Source organism: Petromyzon marinus, chromosome 14, assembly GCF_048934315.1.
Source record: "Petromyzon marinus isolate PM22_M1 ecotype Great Lakes invasive population chromosome 14, UKy_Petmar_22M1.pri1.0, whole genome shotgun sequence".
Taxonomy (NCBI): domain Eukaryota; kingdom Metazoa; phylum Chordata; class Hyperoartia; order Petromyzontiformes; family Petromyzontidae; genus Petromyzon; species Petromyzon marinus.
The window spans coordinates 10945185-10957599 of NC_133680.1; the positions used below are offsets into that span (position 1 = coordinate 10945185).

Sequence of the window (12415 nt, forward strand, 5' to 3'; positions counted from 1 at the left end):
AAACAAAAGCTAAACTAATAGCACATTTATCACGTTGCAGACTGTGTAGGAAGAGTAAAGGATGAATCATGCCTTTATTCATTAAATGTTTGTTCCCTGTGGTCTGAGTGAACTCATCTGACATTCAAAAATAGCTTCACTTAATACATAAAAAGGACACTTAATTTAGGCACGAACACTTTTCATTGAATGGGTTTTATTCATTTGTAACTTATAGCCTCTATACTATTAATAATTGTTTGACTTAATTAAGTTATTTGATATCACATTCATGAAAAAAACCTGTGGCCTTAAAAGAAAAAGTACACAATAGACCATGGCCTTTTCGTCAAAGCAGATACAGTGAGGGAAAAAAGTATTTGATCCCCTGCTGATTTTGTACGTTTGCCCACTGACAAAGAAATGATCAGTCTATAATTTTAATGATAGGTTTATTTGAACAGTGACAGACAGAATAACAACAACAAAATCCAGAAAAACGCATGTCAAAAATGTTATAAATTGATTTGCATTTTAATGAGGGAAATAAGTATTTGACCCCCTCTCAATCAGAAAGATTTATGGCTCCCAGGTGTCTTTTATACAGGTAACGAGCTGAGATTAGGAGCACACTCTTAAAGGGAGTGCTCCTAATCTCAGCTTGTTACCTGTATAAAAGACACCTGTCCACAGAAGCAATCAATCAATCAATCAGATTCCAAACTCTCCACCATGGCCAAGACCAAAGAGCTCTCCAAGGATGTCAGGGACAAGATTGTAGACCTACACAATGCTGGAATGGGCTACAAGACCATTGCCAAGCAGCTTGGTGAGAAGGTGACAACAGTTGGTGCGATTATTCGCAAATGGAAGAAACACAAAAGAACTGTCAATCTCCCTTGGCCTGGGGCTCCATGCAATATCTCACCTCGTGGAGTTGCAATGATCATGAGAACGGTGAGGAATCAGCCCAGAACTACACAGGAGGCTCTTGTCAATGATCTCAAGGCAGCTGGGACCATTGTCGCCAAAAAAACAATTGGTAACACACTACGTCGTGAAGGACTGAAATCCTGCAGTGCCCGCAAGGTCCCCCTGCTCAAGAAAGCACATATACATGCCCGTCTGATGTTTGCCAATGAACATCTGAATGATTCAGAAGACACCTGGGTAAAAGTGTTATGGTTAGATGAGACCAAAATGGAGCTCTTTGGCATCAACTCAACTCGCCGTGTTTGGAGGAGGAAAAATGCTGCCTATGACCCCAAGAACACCATCCCCACCGTCAAACATGGAGGTGGAAACATTATGCTTTGGGGGTGTTTTTCTGCTCAGGGGACAGGACAACTTCACCTCATCAAAGGGACGATGGACGGGGCCACGTACCGTCAAATCTTGGGTGAGAACCTCCTTCCCTCAGCAAGGGCATTGAAAATGGGTCGTGGATGGGTATTCCAGCATGACAATGACCCAAAACACATGGCCAAGGCAACAAAGGAGTGGCTCAAGAAGAAGCACATTAAGGTCCTGGAGTGGCCTAGCCAGTCTCCAGACCTTAATCCCATAGAAAATCTGTGGAGGGAGCTGAAGGTTCGAGTTTCTAAACGTCAGCCTCGAAACCTTAATGACTTGGAGAAGATCTGCAAAGAGGAGTGGGACAAAATCCTTCCTGAGATGTGTGCAAACCTGGTGGCCAACTACAAGAAACGTCTGACCTCTGTGATTGCCAACAAAGGGTTTTGCCACCAAGTAGTAAGTCATGTTTTGCAGAAGGGGTTAAATACTTATTTCCCTCATTAAAATGCAAATCAATTTATAACATTTTTGACATGCGTTTTTCTGGATTTTTTTGTTGTTATTCTGTCTCTCACTGTTAAAATAAAGCTACAATTAAAATTATAGACTTATCATTTCTTTGTCAGTGGGCAAACGTACAAAATCAGCAGGGGATCAAATACTTTTTTTCCCTCACTGTAGAAAGGCCAGAGGCAAAGTGAATAGGAGTTGGCGACTGCACTTTACGCCATTAGGCCTATTAAGAAGGGCTATTGCATAAAACATTGCCTTTAAATATTTTTCCTTTTGAAGGCAATGTTATTAAGAAATGTTATTAGTGCTTGTGCACCCCTACCAACACAGTATCACCAAATAAATCGTTTTATTTAGGTGAGATTTCCATTTCAATTGTGTAAGGATCACACCACAGAGAGGTTTGATTGTGAGTTCTTACCAAACATATTGATTACACTGTGTAATAACTTTATTTTTTTGTACCTGGGTAGTATGTGTTATTTCCTAAATGCTTATGCCTCAAAAATACAGAAAATGGCTATTATTCCCCACAAACTTTGCTTTTGTGACCAGGACAGTGATATTTTGAAATGTACCTATTTTCAAATGGGAAAACGGGCGAATCTGTGTCTTTTCGTTCACATGAAGTCAGAAAACAACAACATATGAATCAACATTAACATGTATTTATACTAAAGTAATAAAAAAATAACTACAAAAGATTTAGAAGTGAGTCGTTTTTTGAGATTTACGATTGTACTGTAAATAACTTTCACGAATCAACCCCCAAATGTAGTCTCCCATCATGTTCTCGTTAAACTGTCCTTGGTAGCGGCGTTCAAAGTCCAGTATATCCTGGTGGAAGCGCTCGCCTTGATCCTCCGAGTATGCTCGGGCAATCACAAGCTTGAAAACTATGTGGAGCTGGTTGAGACTCTGGTGAAGAACTACGGCACAATGGGCTGTAGGATGTCCCTCAAAGTCCATATCCTTGATGCTTATCTTGATAAATTCAAGGAGAACATGAGAACGTACTCGGAGGAGCAAGGCGAGCGCTTCCACCAGGATATACTGGACTTTGAACGCCGCTACCAAGGACAGTATAACGAGAATATGATGGGAGACTACATTTGGGGGCTGATTCGTGAAAGTCATTTACAGTATAATTGTACATCTCAAAAAACTACTCACTCTAAATCTTTTGTAGTCATTTTTGTATTTCTTTAGTATAAATACATGTTAATTTTGATTCATGTCGTTTTTTTCTGACTATGTGAACGAAAAAACACAAATTCGCCCGTTTTCTCATTGAAAATATGTACATTAACAAATATCACTGTCCAGGTCACAAAAGCAAAGTTTGTGGGGAATAATAGCCATTTTCTATACTTTTTAGGCATAAGCAATTACGAAATAACACTTACTACCCAGGAACAAAAATTGTGTTACATAGTGTTATTCTCCCAATGATTGCTTTCTCTATTTAATGATTCAAATAATGACTAGTTTATGCAATTATATTAATTTGTCTTTTGGAACTGTATTCTTAAGGCTTGAAGTGCGAGTCTGCTTTACTGTTTCAGTTCACCAAACAGTAACATTTCCAAAGACCCAATATCTGATAATAAAAAAGAGATCTGATTGGTGACACTGGTTACAGTGCTTGACTCATACTTAGGTCACGAGTTCAAATTTTGCACGATAAAATCACCACCACTTTGAGGGAATTCAAATGCGCTTTTTGTTGAATGGGCCAACTATACCTTGCCATAAGAACATGTAACATCACCCACTGCCTCAGGATCATAAACCAAAAAATATTTTAACTTTTTTTAAAATTTACCAGGTAAGGCACACTGAACTATATAGCTCTTTTTCAGAAGCGACCTAGCCACAAATGATAGCTCAACAAAGTGGCTTATCACGTGGGCTTGTATTGCAACCAAATATCCTAAAACGCACGCTTCTAAACGTAGAGGGGAAAACCGGAGGACCAGGAGAAAAATCCATGCGACCATGGGGAGAACATGCAAACTCGAAATATACAAGCGTCAGAGTCGGGATCGAACCCACAACCTCCTACATACCAGGTGACGGAGATAATATCTCGCCACCGTGGCACCCCATCGCAGACCCCCACGATCACCACCCCACAACATGAACATTTTATAACATTCAGCAATACTACATTTCCCCATGATAACGTATTCTTAGTGAAAATTTGCACACACAATGCAATATAAATAATAATATGAATAGAATAATCACTGATGCAACTGTGCTAAGCCAAGTACGAAACTTACCCAAGGGGTCGGGTTTTCCATTGATATCAGGGATGGTGAATACCCCCACGATAGCATGGCCCTCCTTCCGCAAGGACTTGTACACCTCCTGTCCGAACAGGCTCTGTCCAATCACAGCCACCTTCAGCTTGTTGGCATAATAAACCTGAAAAGACAACAACAAATGATACAGGGCAAAATTATGGGATCATTTAATGGGAATACAGGCATATGGTATAATGAAACTCAAGGTGAAATTTAAAGTGTGTCCTGACTAACGAGCAATGGAACCACGCTGATATAATTTAGCTTTACCACAACACGTATAATTGGGTGCAAGCCAGCATCCTCGTGATGGTTTGCCATGTTAGACCACTAGAAATTGTCATTATTACGTCATATGTTTCTTTAGGTTCTGATTATGAATTCCCTCCCCACCCCCAATTGCATCCCAATTGTGTTGTCAGCATCATGTTATTTGATTCAATTTCCATTTGGATCTCTCGCATACCAGTGCAGCCCTTCATGTTAGAGCACAACCAATGGAAGTGGACATCACAGAGCTACATATTCAAGTGACCTCTGATCCACGCAGCAGAGGGCAGCTCTTTTTCACCCACTGCATATGGCAGTCATGTTCATTGCATGACGGTCAGACCGATGTTTTAAATCTCAATGCTGGAATTTTGCCACATCAAATGAAGAACCAAAGTTAATGTGATGGGATTTTTTCGTGCAGTTATTAGTAACCAAGCCGAGACCATCAACCCATGACACTTGAGAACCCCGGCTGAATCACAGGCAGCTACTCGGATTCAAACCCAGAATCTCACCAATGCCAGCTCAGCACTCTTATCTCTGAGCCACCCAGCCACCTTGCATGTAATTTGTATTCCATATCAATACGATACAGCACGTGTTGTTAAATCAAAGTGTCTCCCTGCTTTAACGGGATTGGGTTATGCTCATATATGTATTCGTCGTGAGCACTGTAAATATTGGAAATTCCACGTTACTATGATGGGGACCAGTCTCTACATACAATAATCACCATTGAATTCCCACGACACGGTAACAATTTTATTGACCAATGCATGAACGTAGGTTTTGTTGAACACTCGACTGCGATTTCTATTTTAGCCTTCTGGTTGTGAGTTGAATGCTGTAACCAGTCATCATGCCAGAGGTAAGTCATTCCATAGCTCGAAAAGTAACACATTAAAATTCCCATATATCCACAAAAATGTTTTTTTGTAGTTGTTACAAGTTAAATTAAGGTTATTTCGTCATGAACATAACACTGAATTCTAAACAAACAAGCTACTATGGTCAAGGATTATCTGCAGGGTCTACATTTTAACAATCTGCACCTCCAATTAGCACGGTTGACGGCGTACGGTGCGAAAGAAGTTCAAGATATAGTACATCCAAAATACTGCACAATACATGGTATTTTGTGATCTATGCATTATTCCATAATTTGAGCCTCACAAAGTCTTACCTCCCAGCTGGTGAGACTGTGGTTGCAGCACATGACTCTCAATTGGAATATTCTAAGTTGAAATCTCAGTACTGTACGAACCTTGTGGTCAGTCTGATTTTACTGATGATTTTCACCCAGTCTTTTTAATATCGAAAGGTACGTACATAAATGTGTGCCGGTAAATTTATTTTGAATCAGGAATAATATAAACATTTATTGGTACAAGGTTATTTGTCTGTCTAGAAGATTCTCCCAAAACCTCTTGAAATGTTCATATTCTTTTCGGATTTAAATTCTGCGCAATCAAAGTTATATCTGTCCAATAAAAAAAATGATTCGTTATTAAGATAAAGTAGTAATTTCGCACTCCATCTCAAACGTGGAAACAAACAAACGTGCATCTTGATAACAAAAAAAACTAGCCGGGTGCTGCAGTAGTAAAATCTCTGATGTTTGTCACGCAATTGTAAGGCTGAAGGTTCAATTCCTCTGGAATTAATGAAAATGAGAACCGTTTTGTGAGAATATTAACAGTAGTTTCACTTAGGAAAACCTCACCCACGCCTGAGGAATTGAGAAATTCCACCATCAGCTCAGGGTTTATAAAAAAAGATGAGAGCACAGATCCACACTCAATTGAGCAGGAAATCACTGGCACTTTTTAAATATCACTTCATATTGATTAGCAGAGGGGTTATGGTAGTTTATAATGATCAAATATTCTCTAATATCATATGAGCAACCTAACCCTTTTAAAGATCTCAAACACCTGTATTCCTCTATATTATATCATATTTATTGCAAATGTATATTACACAACATCTAACGTCTGCATTATATCGTACATAAAAGGCAAACATACATATGCAGTGCATTACCCCTTGCAATGGCTCTCTTGAAAAAAAATCATATAGATCATTCATCGTAACGTTTTTCACCTGGTCAAATAATCACTGCTCTCTCTTATTGTGCTCAATGGCTACGTACAAAATAATAAGTACAGAGTAGTTTCTTTCATACAAAACGTTTGTTGCAAATTCAGAACATTAGCATAGAATTGGATCAATTAAGGTCAATAATTGACCAAGCACTTTGTTATATTTAGCCAGACGGAAGAACCTTAATTATACGGAATATGAAGCTCTATAAACTGACCACATTATAATCAATGAGTATAGACAGCGGATATATAATTTAGCCCGGATTTAATTATTGGAGAGTTGGTGAATTACCATCATGGTCGTCATCAATGAATGCCGATGAGTGATGAATGAATCGCCACCACACAGTGCAGTGTAATTCGCATGTCATTGCCAGCTTACGAGTCATGTACCCCGCGATAGGTCCACGACCATGTGCCCAACCCCTGCTGCATCGCTAGGGTTCGTTTTTAGAATTCTGTGCGCCGTTTTGGTGACAGTGATATATTAGACTGCGGTATATTTGCGGTTTAATGGTCTCACACACACACAAGCAGTCGCGAACAAACACACCAATAAAGACCTGCTGCATGAATATTAATTGGGCGTTTTAAAGCTATTCTACAGTACCATGTGGGTCAGTGTTGCCAGATCACTAGTTTTAACCTACAGTTTGTACCGTTTGTAAAGAAATCAGTAACATTTCATATATTTACAGATATATTTGTAACGATATAATTTGTTTGTTTTTTCATATACCGCGAATTTTTTTCAATTAAATACCTTGCGATGGCAGAAAAAGCCACCCTAAACAACGGATCATCACAATCATTTTTGGCCAACGCACTGTTTGGATGCCACCACAATATCTCACAATCCTGCAGTGTAATCACTCTCAGAATGACATGAACCCAAAATGACGTAAGTATAATGAATAAAACACTGCTGTCATGACAAATAATAAGGCCGTTGTTAATATTAACAGTACAGTAGTGTATATGCCACGTGACTGTGTCATGGCTCATTTGGTAGAGTACTCGGTGTTCTGAAGAGTGTGAGTAGTTAAAATGCCGGTCAGGTTCAAACCTGCCCTCCAGGGTGGGTAAAATAAGCATTAGTTCGCCAACAATCACGTAGTTTTGTCAGCAGTGCTTGTTTGTTTAGTTTTAATTAATATAATCGTTCAGGCAAATTGCATCTCACAATCATTGAGAGATCACAGATGAGTGGGAATGCAGCCAGGCAATGAGCCGGTGCCAACAATTGCCCGAGCTCTGCAGTCCTCAATGGAGTAAGATGTTTTCAGCAAATTAATGACTATGAATACATGTGGGAGGAAAACGGCGCAACCGTAGAAAACACATGCCTGAGTGGAGCCAATACTCTATTTCATACAGAAGGGAGGAATGATTCATCCACATTTTACAGTCCATTATGCTGGCGAGCCAGGGAACGGCACCTCGACACACACGGGATGGGAGTTTCACAACATTTGTGCGCTCCACCAACCCTCGCCTCCGCAGCTGTCTTATGTCAAAGTCAGTTCCCACTATAGGAATATTGTGTTTCCATCACTGACTTAGGTGACTGCCAATGAAGATGCATTTTACAAATGAAAATAAACATACTTTGGCTCCAGATTTTTTTTTTTAAATGGGGCTTCACTTGTTTTTCAAAAGGCCAGTTGTATACTCATGATGGGCAGTGAAGTACAAAAATCCCTGACACTGCATTTGACAGTTACCAAAGAGGGCTTGTGCTGGAGGTTACAGTTTAGTCGTGCGGCGAGCGTAGGAAACCCTCGCATCGGCTTACACCTTGCGTATCCTATAGCTACGTGTGGCTGTGGTCACCGCGTACAGGCGCGGTGTGTCCGTGTGGTGACGAACGTGCTGCTCGTGGTGACACTGCCTCGGGGTGGCGGTGACGAATGCCAGGAGAGAGCCACACGCGGGCAATAGCCCACAAGACCACGCAATGTACCGTAAATACCCGAAGCGATGCGCATTGTTTAAATAATCACTTCCGCAATTTGACGGAGGGGGGGGAAGGGGGCGATTACTTGCGCGACTAGCAGAGGTATTGTGGTAAATATCGCACTTCCACAATGTAGTGTCAGATGTTTGTGATACGTGTCCCTGTTTAATAAACTGTAATCATTCACTGAAACATGATTGGTTGTTTCTTGTTACACTGTAGGAAAATAACAATGCGATTAATTTACCCAGCAGGAAAGCCTCAGTGCATCTCCAAGAGACACTTTCTCAGGAGGACCATCATATTTATTACGTCCTAAGCACATGCGATTACAAACAATTGGTGTGCCAGGTGATGACACACGTCTATTATATATTGTTGCAATTGTACACTACGTCTACACTGCATATGTATGCATCGTATAATACAGGACATATACACCATCAAAGACGTGCTATTAAATTGTGTATGTGTGTATATCGACAGCATACAATTGTAACAGTATTGTAGACTGTGACTTCTAGACCATGAATACATACTGTTAACAAGACGCATTCCCATTAGTTGTATCCTATATATGCGGGATTTAGGTACATCAGATTTTAACGCCACGCATTTACACAATCGGAACTTGTCAAGGAATTTTTAAAATATATATATCAACTGCGACCCCACACGATTAAAATCAAATACCGTACACTTCTACAAGTATTGTAACAGCAACGACCAAGCTGTGACCGAGCCTTGTGAAACACAGCAGCACATTTAACAATGTATTAAATCCATTCGTCAGTGTATTATGTAATGGTATACTGCAGCGGCGAATGCATCCGTTTTACACATGGGGGGATGGGGGTGGAGTTGATATCAGCCAAAAAGGAGAGAATTGGCTGTGGCTCACGACTGCAAACTTATTACGGAGTTTCTCTCTCTCAAGAGAGAGTCACAACTATTATGCAATCGGCAATGCCACGTACATTGCAGTGCACACGTTCGCAGTGCAGTACAACACGGCGTGTTCGTAACGCAGTTGTGGCCAAGTGACAAGTTCAAGCCGAGTCAAAGTTTCCCCGACATTTCACACACCCACCCACCCCCATATGGCCAACCGAATGACAGGACACGGACGACGCCCATCTCCGATGACAGCACGGCGCCAGTGACGGAAATTCCACATTCCCATGACGGGGCGAGTCTATCCATACGGACGATAACAATGTCACCGTAACGTCACATTTCATGGTTTACACAGTATACACCGCGTACAACTGCTTGCATGCGCTGCCACTCTAGCATGCGCGTGCCCCAAAACGCATGGGACGTACACGTGTTGTATTCATACACACACACATACAGTGCGCACTGGATCCGAATGACCCAACGCCACACACGTAGGGACTCAAGGTACATTGTCGAACTGTGTACAACGGAGCCTTAAGACACACGCGAGCACCACAACCGAGAGGCGCATATCACACACACGCACACACACGCACGCACGCGCATACAGACCGGTGCGGCGCACATACGCAGCAGATGCGTCAGTGACAATATTGAGACGCGTAAATGCAAAGGCAAACGCGCGTCACAACTCACTCTGCCGGCTGACACCCTCCGCACGAAGGTGTGAGCGGACAACATCGCCAGTCAGCCTCCTTGCACTTGAAAGCCCCTCGAAATTGTCCCTCGTCCGGGGGAAATGACAAAGCTCCCCTTTCCTCGCCTCTTCTCTCTCTCCCGTCTCCGGCGTGTGAGCAGGAGCTAGGCGGCACCGTCGCCGTATATGTGTGTGTGTGAGCGTGCGCGTGTGCGTGCGGCAGTGTTAGCAAAGGCTTTAGTGGGAGGAGAGGGGAGGAGGAGGTTGGTGGTGTGTGGAGGGAGGGGAGGTGCAGGCTGGAGGGCTGACGCAACGCGAGCACGGCTGATGCGAGACAAACCGGGGGCTCCCTCCCCCTCCCTCCCTTCGTCCCTCCCTCTCCTCCCACCCGGTGCCCTGCTCTGGCGTGTGGGTCTCTCTCTCTCTGCCCCGGTCAGCACTCCGCGACTCACATCCACCCCAATGGCCCACCACCAGCAATGTGGCAGTAGCGTAACGAACGTAGTGGGACTGGGGGGGGGGAGGTGTAACAGATCAGTTTATTGTTCAGTTTAATTTATTTTGGTAGAGCCCTGTGAGCCATTCGGCTCTTGAATCGGGTGCAACCACAAAAAAAAACAAAAAACGTGAACAAGAAAACCTCTTGAAGTGACTGGCTTTGTGCAAAACAGAAAATCCAGGAAAAAAACCAGCAAAATATTCCTGAAAAAGCACCGTACACCACCAACGCTGTGTACAAAAATCCCGGTGGGATGCAAGTCAAACAACAACAACAACCAAAAGACAACTTAGATTAAGGCCATCAGTCTAACTCCGTACTACAACAAACAAACATGGCCAAACCAAAAAACCTTTTCGAAATCACCAAAATAAAGCCATAAATGCAGATTGTATATTCTGTTGTGCAATGTATTGGGTGGGAAAATAGAACGTGTTAAAGGTTACCTATATACATTTATTTTTTGTGTATAGTATTTCCCGATTCAGATGATATGAGCTATTGCATTCTGTGTAAACAATTTCACAATAACAAAAACATATCAAGGAGATATGATTAATGGTTGACTTGAGTAACGTACTTTCCACTGCTTAAAATCATCTTCAGCTAAGTTATGTGAACACAATACATTCACAACAAGTTATACTTCTCGCAGAATAGTAATCCTCAGAACTACGGCAACAGCCCAATTTGAAACTTTGTTCACCAAATCAACATCACTTGCATTTCGCTTATAACCTGCGTAATTGCGTGGGTAGTACTCGTACCTTAAGTGAAGTGCACCCATCTTCAAATGAGCATTGGATGTGCTCATCTTCAGTGGTGCCATTAAGCCAATGGTGGAAATTCCACGTATATATGGCAGGACCAGTACAGAGCATTCATTGTTACTGGGTACATTGGTTCATATAACACACTATAACATGAACATACTTGTATTATGGAAAATGTAGCTCGTTTTTGATATCTTCTCATTTACATTAAAGTAGTAAAGTGTATCCCTGTGTTGGGTGGGGATCAGCTTAATGTATGGCCCCAGAGGGACGATAGGCTGAGTTAGCCATCTGTGGGGATTTAAAGTCAACCAACTGATTCTGAATCTCTAACCACAGCACCACTCAGCCCCCGGTTTGCGTTGCAAATCCTAAAAAAGGGTTCAATTAAATGTACCTAAACACCACACGCTGGATGAGTATTTATAGTAGGCCAACCTCTTCCTTTATGAAACTACTTTTGTATTAATATGCGAGACTTTCAACTGTGCACATTGTAATGTGGCAAGTGTGTGTGTGTGAATCTTCCACAGACGTCTGCTCTGACACGCACAGAGAAAAAGTGCCAGTATAATTACAACGGATGAGGGCGGAGGCAAATATACCCTACAGCAGCAGTGTTTATGCAACTAGACTCTGCAAATACAAGAGGTCAGTTACTTGTGCGGTTATCTACTGCCATCCATTTGTTGTGACCGTTATTGTCTCATCATGAATACAAAGCTAAACGTTGTAATGTCCACACACACGCACACACTGGCATGCACAAGTGTGGACATGCTCAGATACTCACTTTGATATGGATGTAGTGCAGCACGTATATGTACAATGTTATTCTGGCCTGGTGGCACTGTGGGTAACATATGCAACACACAGAAGTCCCATTTGGGGATTAATGCTCGTTCGTACCACGGATCAGGATAGGAACGTGCAACTTTCTAATTATGAGTCCACTTCTTTTATCCACAGTGGCAATTGGCCGTATTGGCCTCGCTTCAATGATGCTACAAAAAATGGTACTACAGTATGCATGCTGAACTTCTTCTGCACCCTACGTAGCCAATCATGGTAATCGAAGTTGGGAGAAAATTGTCCAGTACATGCTTACATTCGG

The 12415-nt window shown here is 41.9% G+C and overlaps 1 protein-coding gene across 1 annotated transcript in view; it reads right to left on the reverse strand.

The window, feature by feature from the left end:
* Positions 1-10335, reverse strand: part of ALDH1L2 (aldehyde dehydrogenase 1 family member L2) — a 58700-nt gene extending 48365 nt beyond the window's left edge. Inside the window, exons 1-2 of the mRNA XM_032954050.2 lie at positions 10029-10335; positions 4074-4218 (exon numbers count right to left, since the gene is read on the reverse strand). Coding sequence (XP_032809941.1) covers positions 4074-4218; positions 10029-10073 — 190 coding nt within the window. The 5' untranslated portion in view covers positions 10074-10335. The remainder of the gene's footprint in view (positions 1-4073; positions 4219-10028) is intronic.
* Between the last annotated feature and the right edge of the window lie 2080 nt (positions 10336-12415).